A 25,743-nucleotide genomic window follows, 5' to 3' on the forward strand; every position below is an offset into this window, starting at 1 on the left:
AACTTTGTAAGACAGGAATTGAACCCAGGGTTTTGTGCATAGCAAGAAGGACATCAACCACTGTGCTCTCCTGTCTGACCACCATTGTCATTTGATAAGCAATTGTTTTAAATTTAATGAAATTTTATCTATTTTTAATGTTGTTTCATGTGTTTTTTGTGCCACATTTACATTGCCTTCTCCCTTATCCTTTAAGAATAAAACAAACACTAAACATTGGATGAAAAGACAAGCATTGCCTGCTTACGCTTCAAATTGCATAAATGTCTGACCCTGGCTAAATACTTAAAAATCATTTAGAAGTTTCCACATTTAGAAAAAGTTACCTGATTTTGTCATTTAGAAGTTTCCACATTTAGAAAAAGTTACCTGATTTTGAGTCAACAGTGGGTGCTTTTCTGATGATTATTAATTTATTTATTTTCACAGTTTCATACAAGTGTGCAATACATTCTGGTCATACTAATCCCTCCACCTTCTCTGAGCCTCCTCTATCCCTATAAGCTCCCATACATCTCTCACCAAGTCCCTATTCTATTTTCATATCTTTTGTTTCATTTTGTTTTTTGTTTATAACACATTGGGATTGAGCTGTTCATTGGTTCCTGAGTAACCTACTAGTGGCTACATCACTGAAAACCATGGCTTCCATCTCCCTCAGCAGCCATAGACTACCATAAGATCCTCTGGGTGTGTCCTATCTGTGGATAAATGTTAATGGGCTTGGTCTTTGTAGTCTCTGTGTAAACAACAATAGCTATTGTGATTTCAAGAGTACCATTACCATATCATGCCCATTTGACATGGTTTCACAGTACGTCTTCATATCTTCCATCACTTACGTTCTTCTTTCCTCCCATTTTAAGGTGGTCCCTTAGTCTTGGAGGAGGTAATATGTATGCCCCATTTAAGGCTGAGTACTCCCTGGTCATTTCTTCTCTGAATTTTCTTTCTGAAACCCCTTGTTCTCAATTTGGGCGTGTTTGTCCTTCAGGTGACATTTGGCAATCTCAAAAGACCTACTTGGTTGTCACATTGTAAGAGATGCAATTTGCATCTGGTGGGTAGAGGCCAAAGATGCTATCAAACATCTTTTAATGCGTAAGCCAACATCCACACAACAACAAAAATCATCTGGCCCAAAATGACAGTAGTGCTAATAATGAGAGGCTGCACTGAAATATAAAATCTAGTTTGTAACTTTAAGTGGAAATCTTTGATTCTGTCTACAGTAGCCAGATATTTGGGTGCTCTTAGCCTAATGTGGGGAGTATTTGCCTAACTAGGGTAATAGATGCCACAGAGGTAAAAATCACTTAGATTGTATAGGAAGAAATCAATCCTTTCAAGCCAGGAGAATTGTTAAGAGGGGTTTTCATGAGTAGTTTAAACTATTATGCCCTTTAACATGAAGAAAAAAATCAGTATAGACTCAGACTCCTCAAAGTAAAACCTTGTAAATCTATTCTTGGGGTTTTCTTTATCTTATTTTTTATACTTGCTGGAACAATATAGTTTTACGGAAAATATACTTTCCTAAAGTATAAACATAAGCAAATATTACGAAGTATATCCAGTTTAGGGAAAATATACTTTCCTAAAGTATAAACATAAGCAAATATTATGAAGTATATCCAATCAATCATAATCACAGAAAAAAAACAGAATGTGAAGGAATGAACTCATAGTTGATGTGTCTTTAAAGAAGTGACTCATTTGAGCTCAAAGAAGCTGACATTATTTCATCTGGTCACTTTGCTTCAATTTTATCTGATATCATGTACAGGAATGTACTCATTCATTGAAATTCCATAAATAGTGAAGAACTTGTAATCTGTTTTATCATTTCTGATAGTCTCACCATCTAAAAAGCTCTGAAACTTGCAGGTGATTGTTTCACGTCTGCATCATTAGGTGTAATCATTCCACCAGCAACACAAGCGCCTCCATATTATAGACTAAAATACCTTGATTATAATGGGTTAGCTTCTGCTGGAACCACTTCAAGTGTACGTCTCATTTATTATCATAGATATCCTTTGAGGTAGATCTTTTTAACCCATTTTGCAGATAACAAGATGAAATACTTACTTTGCTTGTGTATCAAAAGTAGTTCATATTTTAACAGCAAACCAACTATTTTCATTGTTAAACCTACAACATAGATAACCCTGTTTTGCTACCACAACACATAACAAGAACTGAAAAGATTATTTTCAATATTTTTTCCAGAAGAAATGTCTTGAGGCTAATTATTGGTCTCTGTCAACAAAAAGTATATGTCCACACTCTGAGGTTGCTATGAAAATTTCCTATCTCTGTAAACTTGTAGAAGTTTTAAACTGTGCACCTCCTCTGTTATATTTATAGTGTGTAGAAAATGGACATGATTTATTTTATGTTTGTCTTTAGGAAGCAGTGAAAGAAAATCATAAGAGAAAAGAAATGGAAGAGAAGAGCAGGAGAGCCAAACTTGCAAAAGAGAAAGCTGAACATGAGAAGCTGGAACGCCAGAAGAAGAAGAAGCAGCTCATTGATATAAACAAAGGTACAAAACTATTTCCAATGCTTCGAGTAGGCTGTGACACCATGGGCCTGCGAGGCATGAAGATTATAGTTTCCAGAGAGAGATTTGGGCATATTACTGAGTGGTGGAACATTTACTTAGTATGCACCTTACCCTAGGTTCTATCTTCAGTCCACACTAAATAAAAGCAATTGAATTTTATTTTATAAAGTTGCATAAAGTACAAAGCGATTTGATTTTTTAAAAATAAATTATAAAGTGGTTTTAGTCTTGGTAGAAAACTCATACTATTATTACTTTTTTCTGTTAGATTTCTCCCACATTGCTGTTTTTATTTCTTATCCTTCTACACTAACCATTGGAAATTATGGGTAATCAATATGAAGTGTTAGGTTGTTGACATCTTGTTTTTCATTTATTTGTTGTGATAGTATGTTCTAGAGAAGGCCATCATGAAGGAAGAAGAGAGTGAGATGAGAAGTCAACAGCTGGACTGGGGAAATGAGCTTCACACCTTCATTTCACTTTGTAGGCATGTATTTGTTGACAGTGCCATAACAACAGTCCTCCTTGGGAGTTGGTATATTTCAGGTCATAATAAATATTGACAGCACTATTACCGGTTTGGGGAAAAATTTTGCAGAGCATCATGCTTAGCTGTGAGGCTAAGTATGTAGTATCCACTACATGTTCTCTCAGCTAGCAAGAATGACCATATGTTATTGGTTGATTTGGTTTTGGTTAAATTTTGAAGAAGAGAGGTCAAAATTCTCAGAATGGTGGCATAGATCTATACTCACTACACTAAAAAAGTAGAAACAGGAAGATCACAAATGTAAGGTCAGACTGAGCTACAGAATGAGGGATACTTTATCTAAAAACAGATTGGGTGATGAAGGGCCAGATGGACAGAGACAAAGAAAAGTGTTTAGAAAATTTAAGAATGGAAGGCATGGTTGTTTCCCTTAAGAAAGTAACTTTCACAATTAGGAGCATATAGATGATCAGTCTTATTAAATAAGAAACACAGAGCCAAATGCAGAGTTAAAAGCCCAACAGGTCAGAGCAGTAGCTGAAAGCTGAGACATAAAACTGCCTTCTTACTACCGTTCCTGCTGCTGCTGTCCTTCCCCTCAGCAAGAGACCTACTTCCTGTGTATCTGTCTTTTTATTGACTTTCTGTTCTGCCTTCTCATTGGTTGTAAACCCAACCACATGACCTCCTCGTCACTGCCTGTCTATACAGACCTCCAGGTCTTCTATGGTTGGTATTGAGATTAAAGGCGTGTGTCTTCATGATGGCTGTATCCTTGAACACACAGAGATCTGCCTGTCATGTGATCTAGATTAAAGGTATGCGCCACCACCGCCTGGCTTCTGCTATGGCTTGCTATTAGCTCTGACCCCCAAGCAACTTTATGTATTAACATACAAATAAAATCACATTTCAGTACAAATAAAATATCACCATAGTAGAAAGGAGCCACCTCTCCTCCCTTCAGGACTAAGAGGTCCAAAGGGTTAAATTAAAACAAAAACAAAACCAGATCTGATCAAGATACAAAGTAGTATGCTTGATATTGGAGCACTCCGTGCTGTACTTAGTTAGCAATAATAAAAATTGCAAGCACTTTTATAATACTGAGCATATAGCAAGAACTATTCTAAGATTTACTACATTCTAAGACAAGTTTGAAGTCAATTCTATCTTTATGCAGTGTTCACTATAATTATCTCATTGTTTGGATAAGAAACTGAGGGTCATACAATTTAAGGAATTAGCCCCAGTAGGGTATATGAACAGCAAATGTTAGCACTGAAATAGAATGGAAGTTGTCTGACTACAGGATCTTCATACTTATCCTTGTCTCTATCAATCAACATTAATAGCAACTGTTCTGTAGCATTTACTGTGATCCAAGACAGACATTTTAAGGTATTGACCCATGTGCTTATGCAAACTGACAAGTCCAGAATCTACAAGGAAGTTCCACAGACTAGAAATCCAGGTGACAGCAAAGTCTAAGTCTCTTTTTCCTCCTGTTTGAATAAAATTCATCTTTTCATATTACTGAGAACATTAGTTGACCGATGAGATCCATTCTTAGAAGAGAATCATTCTGCTTTATTCAAGCCCATCAATTTGACAGTTAGAATCTTCCAAAAATACCCTCACAGAAACATCTGGGATAGTGTTTGACCAAATTTCTGGACCATGTTGCTCAGTCAAGTTGATGAATAATATTAAACATCACAAGAAGAGTGTCAAAAAGTAAAGCTGACAGTCTCTGGTGATTGCTTAGATGTAGGATTTGAAAGGTGAAGGCACTGAAGAAGGTAACATATTCACAGAGAAATTCAGTAGTAAAACAGATTTGGTTAGAATAGCTACAATGAGTTATATTATTTGAACATGTTCAGTTTTCAAATGCCTTGGAAAGAAACTTTAAGAAGGAGATCTTTAAGGAAAAAATGTTTTATTTTGTTTTATTTTAAAATACAATTCAGTTCTACATATCAGCCACAGATTCCCTTGTTATCCCCCCTCCCCCCTCCCCTTACCCCAGCCTACCCCCCCCATTCCCACCTCCTCCAGGGCAAAGCCTCCCCCAAGGACTGAGATCAACCTGGTAGACTCAGTCCAGGCAGGTCCAGTCCCCTCCTCCCAGGCCGAGCCAAGAGATCCTGCATAAGCCCCAGGTTTCAAACAGCCAACTCATGCAATGAGCACAGGACCGGGTCCCACTGCCTGGATGCCTCCCAAACAGATCAAGCCAATCAACTGTCTCACCTATTCAGAGGGCCTGATCCAGTTGGGGGCCCCTCAGCCATTGGTTCATAGTTCATGTGTTTCCATTCATTTGGCTTTATCCAACCCTGTCTTTATCCAACCTTGGTCTCAACAATTCTCGCTTATATAAACCCTCCTCTTTCTCGCTAATTGGACTCTTGGAGTTCCACCTGGGGCCTAGCTTTGGATCTCTGCATCCAGATCCCTCAGTCATTGGATGGGGTTTCTAGCATGACAATTAGGGTGTTTGGCCAAGAAGCAACTCTATACATGAGGATGAAACACAGCAAATCAATCTCAACTACGAGTTTTGTTTGAAGATTAGAGTTGTGTAGTACTAGTTTACTAGACATGCAGTAAGAAAATGCTAGAAAGTGGTAGCATAAACCAACAAATTTATTATCTTCCACTTCTGGAGACTCAAAGTCCAAAATCAAGGTTATCAACTAGGCTAACTTTCTTTGAAGACACTAAATCCTCCATTCACCTAAGTATTTATCAGTCTTTTACTATTTCCCTGAAAATATGCCTACATTTGACCACGACATGACTAATTATCTTCTCTAGTTTTATTGAAAGCACTGTAAAAATTCCAGTAAGTTTTTTTCTGCATATGCTGAGCTTGAGGGATGTGGGCATAAAAGATACCTTTTAAAATAATATTTATCCATGCTAGACAGATGGCTCCATGTTTAAGAATGCATACCTGTCTCTCAGAAAGTTCAGTTCGCAGCATCCACCTCAGGCAATTCACAACCACTTGTAATTCCAGTTCCAAGAGATATTATGCCCTCTTCTGACCCCCATGGGCACTGCACTCACCCATGCACCAACCCAATCTCAGGCATACATGGAATTTTAAAATGAAAATAAATAATATTTATCTTTGAATGTCTGTCACTTTATGTAGATCAATGAAATAATAAGCTTCAATATTAGCTGCTTAACTTGTGGCCTGTGTGTTACAAATATATTATTATTATGCATTTCAATAGTATTTTGTCTATGTGCATATTTCAGAGTAAATTTTGAAAGACATCCCTCTAAGATTATGCAGGTATAGTCTTAAGTTGTAAGAATGAAAAGATGCAGAAAAGGAAGAACATATTCATATGTCAAGATGGACCTTCGTGTATCACATAAATATGTATTATTTTATCCATTAATCAAAAATGGTAAAAATATTTAAGTGCCAATTGCTAGGATTTGGGTATTGCATATATGTATATAATTATACACTATTCCCTATAAATGTATACAATTAAAATAATAACTGAGGGATAGGGGATATAGTTCAGTAGTCAAATCCTTATCTCCCACTTACAAGACCCTGGGTTCCATTTCCAGTACCACAAAACTAACAATAACTGAAAAACTTTTATAATTTAACTAAAACTATGCAGTTGTTAAGTTTCTAACTACATGCACTTGTTAACAATTTCTATTTTGCATTAATTTAAGAAAATGACAAATTATTATAGAACAACCTTACATGAGCTCATAGAACTACTAGGTAGCAACAATGAAATATAGTAGTCTGGCATATAAAATTATATACATTTATCATGGAGAAATGTATTGAGATTTAATTATTCAAAAAGACTAGAATAATTATAACACAGAAGATTATGTCTGAAATCTAGATATCATCAACAGACTTCAAAAATAAGTACAGATATCACAAAAGCCAAGCAGAAAATGTTAATATTCAAGATAGAACCCTAAAAATATCATGTATCAAATCTCCATTTTTAGAGACCTGGGGATTAGAAGGCAAAAGTCATGACAGGAGACCATATTTTTTATTGTAAAGAGAAAATAGGTATTATATGCTAAGAAGGAATAATTTGTGAGCCTGATTTAAAAAGTGATTTTTGTGTTAAGAAGAGGTCCATTTTAACTCTACCACCTAGCTTTATGCTCATGTTCTTTTCCTGTATCTGTTCATGCTTCAGGTCCATCAGCTATAATATAGAACAGTGGCATTTATCTTCTATAGTTTTCACAAAGATTAAATGGGATAATTAAGTATAATAACACAGAACCTAGAATATACTCAGTGTTGATGCTGATGAGTCATTTAATGCTCACTGAAGAATCTGGAAAATGCTCAAGGAATAGTTCCCATAGTTCCCGCCTTTAAGAAGTTATCAGTGCTGTCAAAGAGATTTTGTAAAGCTGAACCAGCAACTAGTAGATTGTGTGCTGATACTTGATAGAGATTATTTGCTTTGTAGACCTATCCAAAGGGAGAAATCAATTTGGTTTGGCAAAATGTCAACTCTTCATGGAGAAGACTATGTGTAGTTCCTTTGCATATTAGTTGAGCTCCTCCTTGAGTAATGGGTCAAATTTTTGCTGAATAGAGGCCAAGCTATTCAAGGAAAGGGGAATAACATCAGCAGTGCTACACATCAGCATGTCAGGTAGCAGGGCCTTAGGTAAGCTATGCTTAATGAACCATGGGAAAATATAACAAAATGATGAAGTAGATGAGATCCTAAATTCTAGTCCTGTCTCCATCATTTACTAGGCTATAATCTGTCAGTGTATTGCAGCTTTCTGTCCTGACTTTCCTCACTTAAAAAGTGAAATGAAATCAGTATTTTTTCTCTCTATTGTGAATACTAAATGTGGGAACCAACAAAATTGCCAGTGGTGGGCATTATTTGTACTCTAACTTACACAGCAAATATACAGTGATGTCTTTCTTTTAACATATTTCAGTCTCTGGTGCTTTCATGCTAAGTGGATACTTTCTGCTGTTACTGTGGTCGGGAAGACAGTTGGGTTTGGAGAATTGTGGGAAAGGGAGAATTGAGCCAGCCTATGAAAGTTCTTGGAAGTGAGACACAAGAGTATTGGCATGATGAGGGAGGAGAGCCCAGGTTATTGAAGGAATCCTCTTGGAGATTGCTGAGGTAGTAAGCCTGAAGCACAAGAAAGGAGAGGTGACTACAAGGAGGCCAGAGCTGAGAAAGAACAGTGAAAGGTGAAGAAAAAGGAGTTAGCTGGTAGCTGATTCGTTCTTCAAAGAACTTGAAACCTGTGGCAGCTTAAGACGGTGCTAGCAGGAAGGAAAAAATTCATGAAAGAATGAAGAAAGACATTGTGAGTTGCAAGCCATGGTTTTATTAGAGAGCAAGAGACTTTTTTTCAGAACTGCAGTTTTACCAATAGATAATTATATATTGATGTCTTTTAGCATATTAGGTTATTTCATTCATCCAACTAACATTTATTGCACCATTTCCAAAATAATCATAATTAGAGCATGCACAGTAATATAGTATTTATTTGAATGTAAAATGGAGAAAGCTAATTTACATGCAGCAAAAATTATGCTAAATCAATAAATGTGCTCAGTGTGTGCACAGTATACGAACTACATAAAGTACTGGGAATAATCTACATTCTCCAACCTGTACTTATGTTGATATAGATGATAATTAACTTAGGGACCATTAAAACCATTAATTAGTTATGTGGGTAGAGAAAGAAAGCTTACCAAATATTTATAAATAAATCTCTTTTTTTCATGTTTATGGAAGTCAGCAAATTACCTGCAATGACTTACAGGAAGCAATAAGGAAAATACATTAAAAAAAGATATTTTAAAATTGCAAACTACAGCTGTGATTCTGATGCAAATATTATTTAATCAGGAATGGTTTTGTTCTTCCTCATATAATATCATATGGAAATTACTGTTGCCTGTTGACTTCTAGTCCACTGATAGTAAATGAGGATCAATCAGTCTTCTCAGAAGAGAATAGCAAGTTTTAATGTGTATGCCTTAGTGTATTAATGCAATGCACAGGCACATTCTCTCCAGGAAGCCTGCCCCAACCTAGAACATGTACTGCTGTCCTTCTCTTACATGTCTTCAATTCCCCTCTCTAAATGCCTGTTCTAAGAGTTATATGAAACCTTTTCTTGATAAACTTCAACTGTATTTAGCAAAGAAGTAAATTCTAGAAATAATGGTTGATAGCAATTTCAGTTTTCTCTGTTTTCCAAAATTTAAAATAATTATCTCTTGACTTGGGCAAGGCATTGCATACCTGTAATCATAACACTTCTGAGACAGAGACAAGGAAGATCTTGAGTTTAATGTAGCCTGAACTAAGTAGAGAGACCTAACTCAGAAAGCAATTACATCATCTAAGTAAATAAATGCTTTTCCCATACATATTTTTTTTAATTAGGATAGGTTAAAACTATGTTTCTTGCTGTCATATTCCAGACCTTAAATGATAGTAACCCAAGTTACAGGTGCAAAACCTCACAAATGATAAAATCTATTGAAATAGTATTTAAGCATCTCTGATAATATAAATTACTGAGGTGATACACACCACCATTCTTGCATATTTTACATATGCTAATGAATAGTTCTTAGATGCTAATGTAGTGTTAAGCAAGTTCATATACTTGGTGGAACTAAAAGAAAATCATGACTTGGTAAAAACCTTCTCTTTGTAAACAAGAGGAATATCAGAATGATGCCCTACTTATTTAAGCTACATTGTTCTCTATATTACCAAACATGTAAAGAAATATATAGTAGTTCAAAATCAGAGCTATTTCTCTTTGTTCTCTAGGTTGGAATTTTTCAATGAAGATTGGGGTGTGGCTTTCTCAAAATTATTCAGTACAGTAAATTTTACCCAGGTCTTTAGAGCATTTAGCACACTAAGGTATGTGTACCATGTGCACATCCATGAACAGTTGGAGGCCAGAGAATGTTGAGTGTCCTGCTGTTACTCTCCATATTCCCTCAAGACAGGGTCTCCTGAACCTGGAGATCAGCTCCATCAGCCCCCAGCAATCGTCCTGTCTCTACCTTACACAGGATGGGGGTTGCAGTTCCATGCCAGCTATGCCTGGATTTTTCTTTTTTAATGTGGTTGCTGGGTATTGGAACTCTGTTCATCGTGCTTGTACAGTAAGCACTCCTACCAAATGAGCCATTTCCTTGTTCCTGGACTGTGTTGTCTTAATGAAACATCTTTGGGTCCATTTTAAAAAAACATCATGCTATGTTGTTATCATGCATTTGATAAACATTCCCACTGTAGCAATCACCAATACCTGCTGATTTTTGATGTTATGTCATCTAAGGCAGATGTCTCATCATTGACTAACTGCAACTGAAATCAGTTTACCTCTCTATCTTTGAAGCCAGAAAAACTTGAGTGTTCCATATACAATGTATCCCTGACAGTTCAATTAACCTTACTGATCCTCAGCTTCCTAATTTAAAAGACAGAGAAAGGAATGGCATCTATTTCATGGGATTTTTATATGAAGTAAATAAGAGGATATATGAAAATCTCTGAGCACTTGCCTAGAATACAGTTGGCACTTAATAATGATTTAATACTTAATAAACAAATAATAAAATTATTTTCAGTGAATATACGCAGGTGACTGTTAATTGGCTAGCCTAAATGGGAGGTGTTTTGATTAATATAATTTTATGACTAACAAAGAGGCAATTTGCACATCTGTCTTTAACATGCATTGTCTTTCTAAAGTCTCATCAGTACACAACCCTCATTTCACCACACCAAATCTCCTTACCTCTAATAGGATTTTGCCTTTATACTTCACACAAGTGAAAATGTACAGCATATGACAGGCAAATATAATTTTGGGCAGATAGTGCATGATCTGTACTAATTGGTTGGTCACTGGGATCTTATTATAGTCTCTAGTAAGCCATTTTTAACAGTATTAGTGACTGCATTAGTTTATGAGATTATACTTGATCTAGATTATAAAGTTGTGTTTCTTCATGTACCATATTTTAGCCACTTATCATTAGTGATTATTTTTCTCACCTCATACTACAGTAATTACAAATATGGTATCACTTCAGTGGAAATAAGTCCTAAACTCTTTTTCTATCAGCCCTTGCAGAAAACAAGTTTCTACAACTACTAAAAATATTCTTTTAAAAGGGAAGACGAAAATAAATATGTGAAACAAGATAGGTAATTTACTTAGGTCTCATTAAGCATTCTTACATTCTAAATGCAGAACCTCGGATTCATAAAAACTGTAAGAGCTGTCTTCTGTGTGCTGAGCATTTAGCAAGATTTCATCAGTCCTGTGTAGGAGATGAGTTAAGCTGGCAATTACAAATTTGGCTTTTCTTTACAGTATATATATATGTGTGTGTGTGTGTGTGTGTGTGTGTGTGTGTGTGTGTGTGTGTGTTGCTGTGTATGCCTTATGTGTCTTCACTAGGAAAACATCTATGATGATATTGGAGCAGGTGAGTGAAAACAATAAAATTGACTACATAAGAAGTAACCAAACACACTGTAGGTGGCCTAATCACTTATTAGAGATATTCTTTGGTTCCATATTTTAAGATTTTTATTCTTATTGTAGAAAAGTCTCAAATGAATAACAGCTGTTATATACCCACAATGTAATTAATTTGGCTTTCTTCTCAGTCGAACGCATTTGGATCTATGTCAGTATACACCTAACAGATTCAGAGAACCAACAAACTGCACTGAATCCATCTGAGTCTCTAATAATGCTTTTTTTTAAAAAAAAAAATATATATTTGTTCCACCCACAGTGTGTCTTTGAAGCCTTGGTCTTCATAAAGGACAAAATCTATTGTTGTATTAAATGTGCAAAAGAATTATCACAGTTGAAATTTTTTCAGTGCTTTAATTTCAATTCTACATGTTTTTATTGAGTGTCCAGAATATACTGAACAGAGTGACACACCTAATCATAGTATTGTTGTCTTACAAACCAGAACCATTATCCTACTTAAAGGGTTATTAACTACCAGGCATTCAGTCTATAGGTATCTCTGCTGTAAGAAGTAATGACTTGGGCATGTGGACCTACATGTGTATGGATGTGTATACTCTCATAGTGTGTGCACATTTAACATGCAAATTGAATGTCTTTTCACATATGTGATGTATATTTTTTCCTTTTATTTTATTTTACAATACCATTCAGTTCTACATATCAGCCACAGATTCCCTTGTTCTCCCCCATCCTACCCTCTCCCCTCCCCCCAGCCCACCCCCTATTCCTACCTCCTCCAGGGCAAAGCCTCCCCCAAGGACTGAGATCGACCTGGTACACTCAGTCCAGGCAGGTCTAGTCCCCTCCTCCCAGACTGAGCCAAGCATCCCTGCATAAGCCCCAGGTTTCAAACAGCCAACTCATGCAATGAGCACAGGACCCGGTACCACTGCCTAGATGCCTCCCAAAGATGGCTCAGCCGTTAAAGGCTAGGCTCACAACCAAAAATATAAGTGATGTATATTTATATTTAAAACTTTCTGTGTTTCTTATTTTCAAATGACCAAGGCTCGGTCATCAGTTATTCCCTTCACATTTGGAACATCAATAAAGTAGAAAATGTTGTGACTAGTTAGTGAGAAATTATGGGGATAAAAACATGTCTTAGTTACAGAAAATAGTTGTGCCTTTGTTAAGATGATATTGGAAAAACATTAAAACCTATACTTAGAATAGCTGACTGTCTTCCTAATCAGTTGTAGGTTTCATATGCTACTTAATAAAAGCCTAGAAGAAGATAATATAATTTATTTGGAGATCAAAAAATAATTATCCTTTTAAATGTGCAATTAACTAAGGAAGAGAGATTACTTTTATTTATTAGAACCAATTCTGGTTTAACCTGTTCCATTTGCTGAGCCCTGGATACTTATAGGTCTAAAATAAGTCAAGTGGATGATCAGACAGGATCCAGGACATTTTAGTTCAGATTTGTGTCCTTGTATGGGTTAAGCCAATTACATTTTCAAAGAATGCTCGATTAGGCTGTGCTGTAAGGTGAAAGGTAAAATGTGTGGCTTTGTTTGATTGTCTACCCCATTATTGTTAGAACATGATCTTTACCTGAATATTTAAGTTAATAATTCTATGCAGTTGCTGCTTTGAAAAATTTCAAATTCCTTTTCCCTCTCACCAGTATCTTATACAGTCTTGGTTGACTTGCTACCTTGTCTGATTTTCTAGAACATTTTTTCCGTGAAAGGAAAATGTGTTCCCTCTAGTCCTCTTTTGTCAAAAACCCTTTGCACTTGCTTTCGTTTGCCAATTGAACCTTTTTTGAAATGCATCAGTAGGGAGAGCTTGCCTAGCCTTTGCCAGACAGCAGTAGCTGTAGGTGCATTTAAACAATCCAACTTGAAAAGGGAATTTCTCTCTTTTTATTTGAAAACAATTGAAAATGAAAGGTGTATGTCTCAGGACAGAGTGCTTAACCGACCTCTTTCTCCTGAACTGAGGTATGGTATATGAAACTGCCTCCCCTGTGTCTTCCCTCGTGTTTTAAAAAGGCGCTTTGCTTGTTTGAGGCAACCAGTTCCGAGGCAGAGCTCTACCCATTGTAAGCAGAATCCATTATGTTATTAGGTCTTGGTATACTGTCCTTTGCATCTCTTTTTCTTTGTTCTTAGTCAATACAGCTATGTTTTAAGGACTATCTTATCATATTTCGAGGGGAAATTGACACTGGGACTGTAGAGATGCCTTTAAAGATGAACCACAATTGCATTAATCTTTAAATGTAACCACAGTCCATCCTCCCACAGTACATGTAACCTGTACTTTTAAGTAATCCTCTAAGCTCCTGTGACTAAAGCATGTTGAAAATATCCGTTTTCACTTGAGTAAACATAACAATAAATGAAAGCCCCAAAGGACTGCATCTCTCCTAACTTTTCAAAATAAGAGTAGGAGGGGTTGTCTGTGAAGCTTGCAGCCTAGCTTTTTTCATCCTGGCTCTGACTGGAACACCCCAGAGAAGTGAAGTAAGCAATTATATAAGAGGTATGGGATTTCCTCATAAAAATAACACATAAGTATAACCTTATGAAAAAATATTGTGTACTCTGGACTTAAATAGTGAACAGCATGAATGAAGGATATAGACACTAGCCTAGTGTGGTAGCATATGCCTTTATTCACAGTTCTTGGGAGGCAAAAGCAGGTGAATCTCTGAGTTGGAGGCCAGCCTGATTTCCATAGTGAAATCTTGCCTCAAAAAAAATTTTCTTTAAAAGGAAGTAACAACAAAGCCTGGCAGTGTGGTTTACACCTGTAATCCCAGTACTTGAAAGATGAAGGCCAGATGATCAGTAATTCAAGGTCATTCAAAGCTATGTAGCAACTTCCAGCCAGCCTGAGTTACATAAAGCCATGTCCCAAATGAATCAATACCCAGGAACTAAGGAATAAATGTGTTGTGCTTAGGTACTAAAGTAAAACTGGAAGTTACATCCATGGCTGTGGCACCATCTATGTCAGGCAGTAGTATGTTGTACTATTTAAATTGGAAAAATAGGCCATATCTCAATTTGTTTGTGTGGACTTTTTTCTTAGTTGTCTCACAAAAGATTCCTCCCTGTTGGCCATCTGTAAATTAAATTCAGGATATTCAAGAAGTGCCAACCTTTAGTTCACCAAATATAAGTCCTTTGTTATAAACATTACTTTCTTGACGGTAGGGAGTTTCTGAAAGGAGTTTCTGATTATCATGTAATGCTTTTATGTAATATTTATCCGTAAAGCCATGCGGATTTTATGACTTGATGATGCCTTTTCATCATTCTGCTGTGCCGCTCTCCCTCGGTCTTCAGCATTGTTGCACTGTCACCTACTTCCTGATGCATTGCTGCCTGGTAGGTGACATCATGATTTGTGAGCACTCTGATATATAAATAAGGTGGTGAGAACTGCCTCAGCAATTCCATCTCTATTTGAGATGAATTAAGTAATCTCTTTGTGTTCTCTTGCATTTCCCTCTCTTCTGTGTTTTCACAATTACATTAGGCATTGTAGGAAAGGCTTTTTTCTCTTTCACTCCATTTCTAAAGAACATTTGGTTAGTTCAAAATTTTCCTAGAAATGTAATGCCCCATATGTCATAATATACTTCTAGTGCTTTATATAATTAGGTCATGCCAGAATGTAGAATTCAGCAATAAACTAATAACTGCTAATTTTCTAGGAGATTCCTAGGGATACAGATACTTTGAATAGTATGCTCAGTGTGGAGTCAGGGGAATCCCAATGTCAAGCCAATATGTGAGCTCCACGTTTAGTGAGAGAACCTGTCTCAAAAATAACGTACAGAACAATAGAGGAAATCAGAAAACATTGACCTCTGGCTTACACACACACACACACACACACACACACACACACACACACACACACACAACTCTTTAGGACTTTGGGAAACATTTCTCATTCTTGGTAACCTTATAGGGACAGTTATTCTTTCCATTTGTCCCATTTCATCATACATTCTGTTGCTGTAGGTGTTAGCACATTGGAGTCTTGTCTTAGAATTCTGCTAGGTCAGTAGTTCACAAATATACTCCTTAGATCAGTAGCTTAAACATAATGTGAGAATTTGGTAGAAATATAGAGTTTCTGGGTTCATACTGAACTACTGTATAAGCAACTGGAGATGATGTGTAGCATGAATCTTTAAAGTTCTTATTAATAAAATCAAACCCGAGGCCAGTTATTGGGGTCAATGCTGGTAGATCAGAGAGACAGAACAAGCCACAGCTATCTCACCTTGCCAATTCCTCAGCTGGTCCTGTTTCCTCAGACTGGAAGCTTCTGTGTCCTCATCCCGATGGCTCTCAGCTGAACTGCTGCTGGAAAGCCTGAAGCTTAACCAGCCACATGCTTAACCAGCCAAATGCCGCTAGTTTCTGGTCCTCACGCCTTATATATCTTTCTGCTTTCTACCACCACTCTCTAGGATTAAAGGCTGGCTTTCTGGGATTAAAGGCATGTGTCACCATACTTGGCTGTTTCCAATGTGGCCTTGAACTCACAGAGATCCAGAGTGATTTCTGTCTCTGGAATGCTAGGATTAAAGGCGTGTGCTATCACTGCCTAACTAGTGGCTTTTCTGTTCTCTGACCCCAGATATGTTTATTAAGGTACACGATATTTTGGGGAACACAATACCACCACAATGATGGATCATGGCAACAGCAAGTCATTATTTAGTGAGCTCTCCTGGTGATTCTGATGTAACTGAAGTTTAGAGCCCAAGAATCCAATGACACATGATCCTATTTTACAGGTTGCCAACTGTGCTGAAGCAGCACATAGTCAAGGCCAAAGCACTTGCTAGTTAGCACAGAAGAGTAGAGCAGAGACTAGAGCTTACCTTGTCCTAGATTGCTAAATGTTTGAACATGTTTTTAATTATCTTTTTATATTGAATCATAATATCATTGCACGTTTGCAAGAGACCCTTTTCTACCTACTTTGTTTTTCAAAAAGAAATTTTATCTTCTGGCTATGACAGGCTCAGTCAGAATCAAGAACCTTTCTGTGACATGAGAAGATATTCTTGATACTGTGCATGTTTCTGGGACCCCAGCTGTCTTTGTATTATTTAAAAGCATGTCTCTCACTGATACATACAGTCATGTTTTCAAAACTACAACATGCCAAATAAATTCAGGAAACTGATTTACATTCTGTATGTATGTATGTATGTATGTGGATTTAGTTTGGAAAAATGAATTGCAGAGAAATTTCTTAAGTAGCATTTCCCTTTCTATATTAAAATAGAATTCCTTCATAATGGAAAGGAGATAGGTAATGAATTATACAGCTGTTCAGGAATATATCTATTAAAGAACATTACCTTCTCCCAGTTATCACCATGCTTTTTCTATGATAATCTGTGTATGTGTATTTTAAGGGTTTTTTATTCGCTCTTAATGGACACTTTCATATATATTTTTAACAAGCAAGTGTTTCTATTCAATGACAAGGATTGGGTCATTGAGACCATTTTCTTACTGAATCACACTTGATTGCATTTAAAAAGTTATTGTAGCCTTTCAGAGAAGTGACTTAACAAAGAGGAAATTCTTCCTTAATAGGATTTTATAAATGTAAAAGAAAAAATATCATTTAAAAATGATCAGAAATCAAAAGTACTACATTATTGTGAAGGCTTTATATTTCTATTTCAAATATCCAAAAGGACATTTGTGGAAAATGAAGAATCAAGACAAATTCTTATGCTACAGATTATTTTGCCACAATTGCCTCAAATAATTTGATCAAAAATTATGAAGTATCTCAAGATGCCTTCAGTAGAGTACTATGTCCAGGGATCTCAGGAGCAACAGGGGCCATTGTCCCCGACTGTGCAGTTTACAAAGGCACACAAAGCCTGTTTTATGTAAGTAATAGAATTGCCGAAAGGAGCAATATCTGCATATTCTGTTCATAAAATAAAATGAATACTTTGACTTGAATAAAAGTGAGAATCTTTTCACAATACCCCACTTCTTAAAAAGGCTCTTCCTGTAAGTGAACTCTTTTATTTATTTTTAAATCTCTATCTTTTTCTATCAATTCTAGCATGATCTCTGTAGCAAATAAAAAAGAGAGAGCTTTTTCCATGAGAACTGCCAAAAAATAATCTTCAGCCCTCTTTGGATATATTAAGAAATAGTTTCCCTCTCTCTTAAAGTAGATTTGAACATTTTTCTCTGATGAATACTTTACATACAACAAATGGCTTCAAATTTCTCATAGATTTCACCACCGAGATTCCTCTTTCTTTTTTTAATCCCTAGTGGCTTAAGGTATTATATCAACAGAAAGTTTACAGAGCATTCTCTATAAATAATTTCTTCATCCATTTTCTGTTTCTAATAAAACGATATCCCAGACTGGGTAAGATTTAATGAAAGGGGGTTTATTTGGGCTTTTGGTTCTGGAGATCCAAAGTGGGTAGCACCTGGTGACCCACCTATCAGTGACAGAATCCTGAGGTGGGGCAGAACATTGAATAGCTACAGACAGAGTTTCTCTGTACTGATCTTTATCATTTTCTGACAAAGCCATGATGATTCAATGAAGCAGTTCTATTCTAATAATCTTATCTAAGCTTTAGCACCTCCCTAATGACATACTTCTAAACACCACAGTTGATTTCAGTTTGCACCCTCAGTACCTCACAATGAGGATTAAACTTCAACAAATGAATCATTGAGGGGGGGATAGTCAAACCATTTCCAAACCACAGTATTAAGTGACATTGGTTTCTAAAATTTCATGTCTATCGGTGCTTTATATGGAGTTCACATTGGCCAATATCAGTTCTTTGAATTTATTTACTATGGTTTGATTTTCATAAAATGTTAGGATGCCCTCCACATGATCTAGTCTAGTTTTCTACCTAAATGCATGTCTGCATATAACTATAAGACAAAGGGAATATTTCTTAATATCCTAGGAGGACAACAATGTAGAAACACAGGTAATCCTTATGCTATAAGGATAAACATAAACTGTACTTCTTTTCCTTACAAGTTCCATTTTTTCTTCAATGCACTCATTATTCCCTTCTTTTTATTGCAATCATTCCATGCCTCTTCTTTCTTTTGGCCAACTGTACTTATATTCTTGGTGAGAAAACCGAAAGCAGAGTTTAAAAAGTAATTATTATCTCATACAATACAACCCAACTGTAGTTTCCCCTCCCTCCACTCTACTCAGTCCTCTACCCACCCCCCTATCACACAGATCTGCCCCCCCCAACTTGGTTACCCTTCGGAAAAGAGCAGGCCTCACAGAGATACCAACCAAACATGGTATAACACAATACAACAAGACTAGGCACAAATCTCCATATCAAGGCTGGACAAAGCAACCCAGTAGGAGGAAAAGAGTCCCAAGAGCACTCAATAGAGTCAGAGACTCCACTACCCTCAACTCACTCACACTGTTAGGTATCCCACAAGAACACCAAACTACACAATCATTACATATATGCAGAGGATCTAGTGCTTCTGAGGTGTTCCTCAAGCTCTGAGGGAAGAGACCTGATGGAGATCTCCAATTTGGCCTCCCTTTTTGCCTAATGTTTGGCTGTGAGTCTCTGCATCTGCTCCCATCAGTGAAAGCAGACTTTTATGTAAGTTTTTATTTTATTCTATTTTATTCTTTGTTTTTGCAAGACAGGATATAGCCCTGCCGGTCCTGAAACTTGTTCTATAAATTAAGCTGGCCTCCAACTCAAGGATCTACCTGCTTCTGCCTCCTGAGTGCTGGATTAAAGGCATGTGCCACTGCTACCCTGCAAGAGCAGACTTTTGAAACCAGTGTGATAAACTTGGAAACTTTCTCATCACGTTTCCCAGCCCTCTCTGATATATAGACAGAGCTTGACTAATCATCATTATTGTTTACAATTCTTTTTATTTCTATTATAGAAAATTATTGAATTATTCAGTATTTCTTAAAAGTTCAATGATTTTTATATTTCAGATGCACTTTGGTTTTCAATATATTCACAGCATGCTCAGAGTCTTTCTTACTGGTCCACTGGCTCTAATATTTATTAGAATAATTTTATTTACCATATGTTTGTGTCATTGGAAATGTTAGGAGAAAAAAATTGAATTCTAAATGTGAAAGGTCTTTTCTTCTTCTATCAAAAGGAAAAAATGCATTCTTTGACATTAATAAAAGTCATGCTGACGTTCTTTTACAAGAGACTCACCAAAATGACAGAGAGCATGAAAAATGTAATTAGGTGTTTGGTTGAACTGAGTTGGTTGGTTTGTTCTCCTGTCTGATAAATTCAAGTGCACAAAAATAAAATTACAATTAACAAGAAAGTGCAAATGTGGCAGATATATCGATTTGCTAGGTAATATTAAAACAGTTGTCATTATTTTATGTGCTTACAGTAGAAAAACTAAATTTGACTTTTTTTGCAAATGTTGCTGAATTTTCCTCTGAAAAACATTATAATAATTGGATTTATTTATTCAATTCTCACTGAAGTACTAGCTGAATTAAGGTTTCAGAAAAATAAACAAGTATTCTCTATCTCTAAATATATTAACTAATCTATAAAGGCTTGACATTCATTAATGCTTGCTGAGGGAAAAAATGAGTTCTGGAGATTGTGTTTTTCTCAGTACTGCATTAACTTATTTCCACAAACCCTGTTTCAGCTTTGATTTCTAAATCTCTCCCCAGTGAAATCATACCTCAAAGATGTTTCATTAAAATGACAAGATAAGCCGCCTTGTATCCCTATGCTGGAGTGAGGAAAAGAATCTGAATCTGGGAGATCTTGCAAAATTGTTCCTGATTTTGTGGAAAGAAACAAAAAAATATTAACCTCTATAAGAATGGGCAGCATCACCATCATCAAAATAATAGCCCAAAGAGAAAACTGATGATGTTCCAAGCCTTGGCGTGCTGTGTGATCTTGTCATGGGAGTTGCATTAGTAACTCATGCAGACAGAGAATATGGAGTTTGGTGTTGTGGATTATAAGAACTGTTAGAAGCCCGTGTTTTTTCAAGTGATGTATTTTAGAATTGCTTTTTACATTGGGCTGTCTCTCACTTGTATTTGCCTACGTCTCTGCTGTTTGGGAATATTTTCTTAGAGGGTTAATAATAGCTTAAGTGGCTTAATTGTGCTTCTAAGTCTTATTTCAAACCATATGAAATTATTGCAGTTTGACTACTTTTGACCTATAAAAATGCCAACTTCATATAGTTCAAGCTAATAAAAATCCTAATTCTCAAGTAGAAAAGGAACATCCTACTATTCCATAATCATTTTTGGTTATAGATGAAGCTCAAAATTTGCTCTACCCTAGTTGATCATTTATAGACTATTTGAGATTTAAAAGAATTCCATTGCAGATTTTTGCCATTTAAAAGGAACTTTTAAGTAAGAAGACTCTCTCAAGCCGGGCGTGGTGGCGCACGCCTTTAATCCCAGCACTCGGGAGGCAGAGGCAGGCGGATCTCTGTGAGTTCGAGGCCAGCCTGGGCTACCAAGTGAGCTCCAGGAAAGGCGCAAAGCTACACAGAGAAACCCTGTCTCGAAAAAACCAAAAAAAAAAAAAAAAAAACTCTCTTCTTGTTACAGAAAGGCCATCCTGGGAAACAGATTTTCAAAGAGATACCTAAAAGTTGGTTAATTTAGCATTGTTTTTCTCTTTGTTCCAAATGAATATGCTATTATCATTCTAATTAGATCAAGCAATATGGGAATACCTTGAGCACCAGTATCTATGAGTGAGTGAATTAATCCATCCAGCACATCTTAATTATTCCAGGATTGACTCTGATGTAGGAGTTACATCTTTTTCATTGTCCTCACAATTCAGGATAAACTTTAAAATATCACCAAATTTCAACAATTAACAGATCCTCTAAGCATGTTGTCCCTTCTTTGTTGAAGGCACTGCTAATATGAATGCTTACTTACAAAAACAAACAGTAATACTTTTAAAGTCTCATGGGTTGAGTAGTTTCTTTAAAGAAATCATAATACTTCCTTTTCCTAACATAGAAGCTATAGTCCAATAAAAGACCCAGAATCCTACATGTCATAGGAGCACAAGTAGTGTATTTCTTTGAAAGGATGGGGATAAATTTCCCCTATACTAAAAATCACTAGCTGCCATGAGAGCTCTAAATGAAAAATGGTACTTATCATTTCTTTGTGGGCTGCAATTTCCCTCTGTTGATATAGGCTGTAAATAGGACACAAAGCGTCCTGAATGAGATCAGATAGTATGCAAAGATTTTAGTGATGAGTTTAGATGAACAAATCATAAAAGGAACACTATTGCCTTGACCTAAATCTTTGTCAAGAGCTTTTGGAATCCACCTCACTCCTACACTTTTGGCAAGTGCCAGTTTTTAAACCTTATTATTTGAAGAAGAAAAAATAATTATAAATAGTAAAATTATTACCATTGGGTGGACAAGCCAGATAAAGTCTTTGACACCTTAATTAATAAAATCACTAGTTTTCTCCTTTAGATAGATTTGTCTGAGACAATTTATCAGCATATGGACCATATTAAAACAACTGCCTTACTAGACCCTTGACTCCTCAAATACAAGTATAATCTGAAAGTTGGCTAGTATTAATTATTAATATGCAGTATTTTTATCTCTTATGACATATTACATATAAAATAAGCAGAGATTTAACAAAAGAATTTAGTTTTACTCAGCTTAACCAGTGAAGCTTTTTATTAAATGCAAATTCTCTTTCAATTTGACTTGAATCAAGGGAGCAAACATATATAACTTCGGAAGGAGCCCTTATAGTTAGTTCTGTGTTTGGTCTGGTATTGTCCATTGAGTACCCAGTGGTTTTGCACTGGTAGCTTGGAAGAGTCAATGAGCAACTTCATAAAGAGCATGCTGCAGAAATGATGACAGAAGCAGTGTTTCCTCATTGCACCTGTCTTTGCTGCCCTCACTGGAGCCAACTGTTTGGAATCTTAATTCTTTTCCAGTTAGTCCCAAGCCAAAAAAAAAAAAAAAAGGTCTCATTTGTATCAAGCATGGTGGCATATGTCTGTGTCCCAGGCACTTAGGAGGTGATGTAGGAGAATCAGGAGGAGTTCAAGGCCAGTCTGAGTTTAAAGCCTGCCTAAATAAATAAATAAATAATGCTTTTCTTCAGAACTTTAGCTGACTACAGACCTATCCATTTTAATGCAATATAAAAATATTTATGGAACCAGGTGTGATGGCGCATGCCTTTAATCCCAGTACGTAGGAGGCATAGACAGGCAGATTTCTGTGAGTTCTAGGCCAAGTGTGGTCTGCAAAGCAGATTTTAGGACAGCCAGGACTGTTACACAGAGAAACCCTGTCTAAACAAAACAAAAAAAGAGTTTAAATATTTATGGGAGTGGTACAACAGTAACTTCATAAAAATCATAGTTGCTTTATAGCATAGTATGCTATAGAAACCATGGGAACTCTTGAATTAAAATTGAAGTGATACAAACGTCAAGTAGACATCTCACCCTAAGACATTTGTGATGTTATGTTCTAAGGAATGATAATCTTTAAATGCAAGTATTAGCCGGGCGGTGGTGGCGCACGCCTTTAATCCCAGCACTCGGGAGGCAGAGGCAGGCGAATCTCTGTGAGTTCGAGGCCAGCCTGGGCTACCAAGTGAGTTCCAGGAAAGGCGCAAAGCTACGCAGAGAAACCATGCCTCGAAAAACCAAAAAATAAATAAATAAATGCATGTATTTTCTCTAGTTTCACTAGGTTTTAGTGGGGTATTTAAATGTTAATATTACCTTTGACTTTGTTTTAAAAGATGAACAAAATGTTCAGAAATTAACATGATTTTACCTCTAAGGTATTGGTGCCTAGTTTTGTAATTCCATACCATTTTCTTTTAACCAATTAACTCATATAATTCAATGGCACCCCTAGTCTTTGCTCACTAATTTGTAATTATATATTTTCTCTAAGGAAAAAAACCATCCTATGTTTTATTGCCCTGTCTGTATTCATGGACACTGAAAGATTTAATTTTAGAAAACTCGAAGTGGGAAAAGCTACTTTTCTTCACCAAGTGAAAATTTTAAAGTACTGAAGTGGTTAATTAGAGTTTTAGATTATTTAATCACAAAAATGTCTAATATACACTCATCAAATTACTTTTAATATATTCTCTTTTAAAATTCAACAATTAGATAAAATTAAATAGTAATAGTGGTATTTAAAATTTACTCTGAGTTCTGCCTTAGGGGGATTGTTTATCCTAAAATTAATTATTTCTTATTGTAAGCTAAATTCCTTTTTATTCTTGTGAGGTATATAATTAATGCCTCTCTGAATTTTAATTATTTAATAAAGTGTACTATGATTAATATATTTATTTAAATTTGTCAATTAACTTTATAAATGTTTCTGAAATATACTCATGCAATTTGACCACTTAATGGGTCTTGTAAGCTGAAATATATTCACATACTAATCTTTTAAAATGTATATACATTTAAACTTCTGAGTATAAAGTATTTGGTATAATCTTTCATTTCTTAAATGAGATGCATAAGGGAACATACAAAGAAATGACCACTCAAGATAAATACTAAATAATAAACAAAAATAGCCTAGCAGAAGCCAAGGAAAAATCAAAAATAATTTTATTTTCTATTGTGTCTTAGACCACATCTGATAAGCATTGAATCTTAGAAAAGGCTTACACTTCAGTCATGAAAAAGACTAGAATGGAATTCAGCCAATTTGGTTTTGGTTTTGTTGTTGCAGTTATTGTTTTCAAGTAGTAATAATTCTGGTTAAGAAAGGACTGATTCAGTTGGTAAGGCTATGCTGATTTGAGATGTTCTGCATATAAAGTTGTGGTATAAATTTCTCACTGATTTTGAAGATGGATAAAAAATATAAAAGAACATCTTCAATTTTCAAGCCTGGGGACTAATGAGAGATGAAACAATTGGGATAAGAAGTAATTAGGAAGTATGGTAAATAATTCTTTATGATTAAATAAGCTTTAGACATGATAGATCCTAGATAATATGAAATTTTGTAAATGGGAGTATTGGGGAATAACTGGAAATTTGGGCCTTCAGTGGGAAAGAGAGTTAATCGTGGGAATGTGAATGTAGTTATCTCTACCATCCAAGGACCATGAAAGCCTTGACAATGACTAAGCTCCCAGAGTTTGAGAAAGAAAGGCCATAGACTATCCAGAGACATTTTTGTCTGCTTTCTATATAATTATCTTTGAGCATCTTGTTTAAATTTCATCAGAAAATGCCAATGAATTTGCTAATACGACATATCCATTGCAGAGAATTGAGAAATAGTTTGCTTTAGACTCTTAATGTTTCTCTCCTGCAGCAGTCTTTCAGGACTCAAGGACGGATGGATGGACGGAAGGAAGGAAGGAAGGAAGGAAGGAAGGAAGGAAGGAAGGAAGGAAGGAAGGAAGGAAGGAAGGAAGGAAGGAGCAGGCAAAATCTTCCTTTTTCCATCTAGTTCCATTGATGGAAATTGCAATACTAAATTTGAGTCTATCTTTAGCTCTTTTACTAAGACAAGAGGCCCAGGCAGCCCTTTATGCTTTGCTATGCATGCTTTGTGTTCCTCTGATACTTTCAAATGGGACAAGATACTGATTGTTTTGTAATCTGAAGACAGCCATCCATAGTATGCCTATAAGTGATAGCTTAAAGTGAACAGAATCCTCTTCACCCCTCTTCCAATCCGTCTTTCTTTCTTTCTTTCTTTCTTTCTTTCTTTCTTTCTTTCTTTCTTTCTTTCTTTCTTTCTTTCTTTTTTTAGATGACATAGGTGGCTATTAGACTCAAAGACACAAAGATGAAGGGTTAGTTGGCAAGTCACAGGAGAGAAAATACAAGTAAATGTTAGCAGTGGTGCACATGTTTAGAGTATATGGGTAGATAAGAAAGAACATCAAAGATACTGAAGTAAAGGGCTGGAGATGTAGCTCAAGGGTTTTTAGAAATATGAAAGGCCTTATTTTTAATGCCTACCACTGCAAAAAGAGAGAAAAATAATATTTGTCTAGCTTG

The 25,743-nt window shown here is 36.0% G+C and overlaps 1 protein-coding gene across 1 annotated transcript in view; it reads left to right on the plus strand.

The window, feature by feature from the left end:
- Positions 1-25,743, plus strand: part of LOC114696996 (protein diaphanous homolog 2-like) — a 761,266-nt gene that overhangs the window by 577,879 nt on the left and 157,644 nt on the right. The window contains 1 exon segment of the mRNA XM_037199207.1: positions 2,413-2,548. Coding sequence (XP_037055102.1) covers positions 2,413-2,548 — 136 coding nt within the window.

The sequence above is a fragment of the Peromyscus leucopus genome, chromosome X (assembly GCF_004664715.2).
Source record: "Peromyscus leucopus breed LL Stock chromosome X, UCI_PerLeu_2.1, whole genome shotgun sequence".
Taxonomy (NCBI): Eukaryota; Metazoa; Chordata; class Mammalia; order Rodentia; family Cricetidae; genus Peromyscus; species Peromyscus leucopus.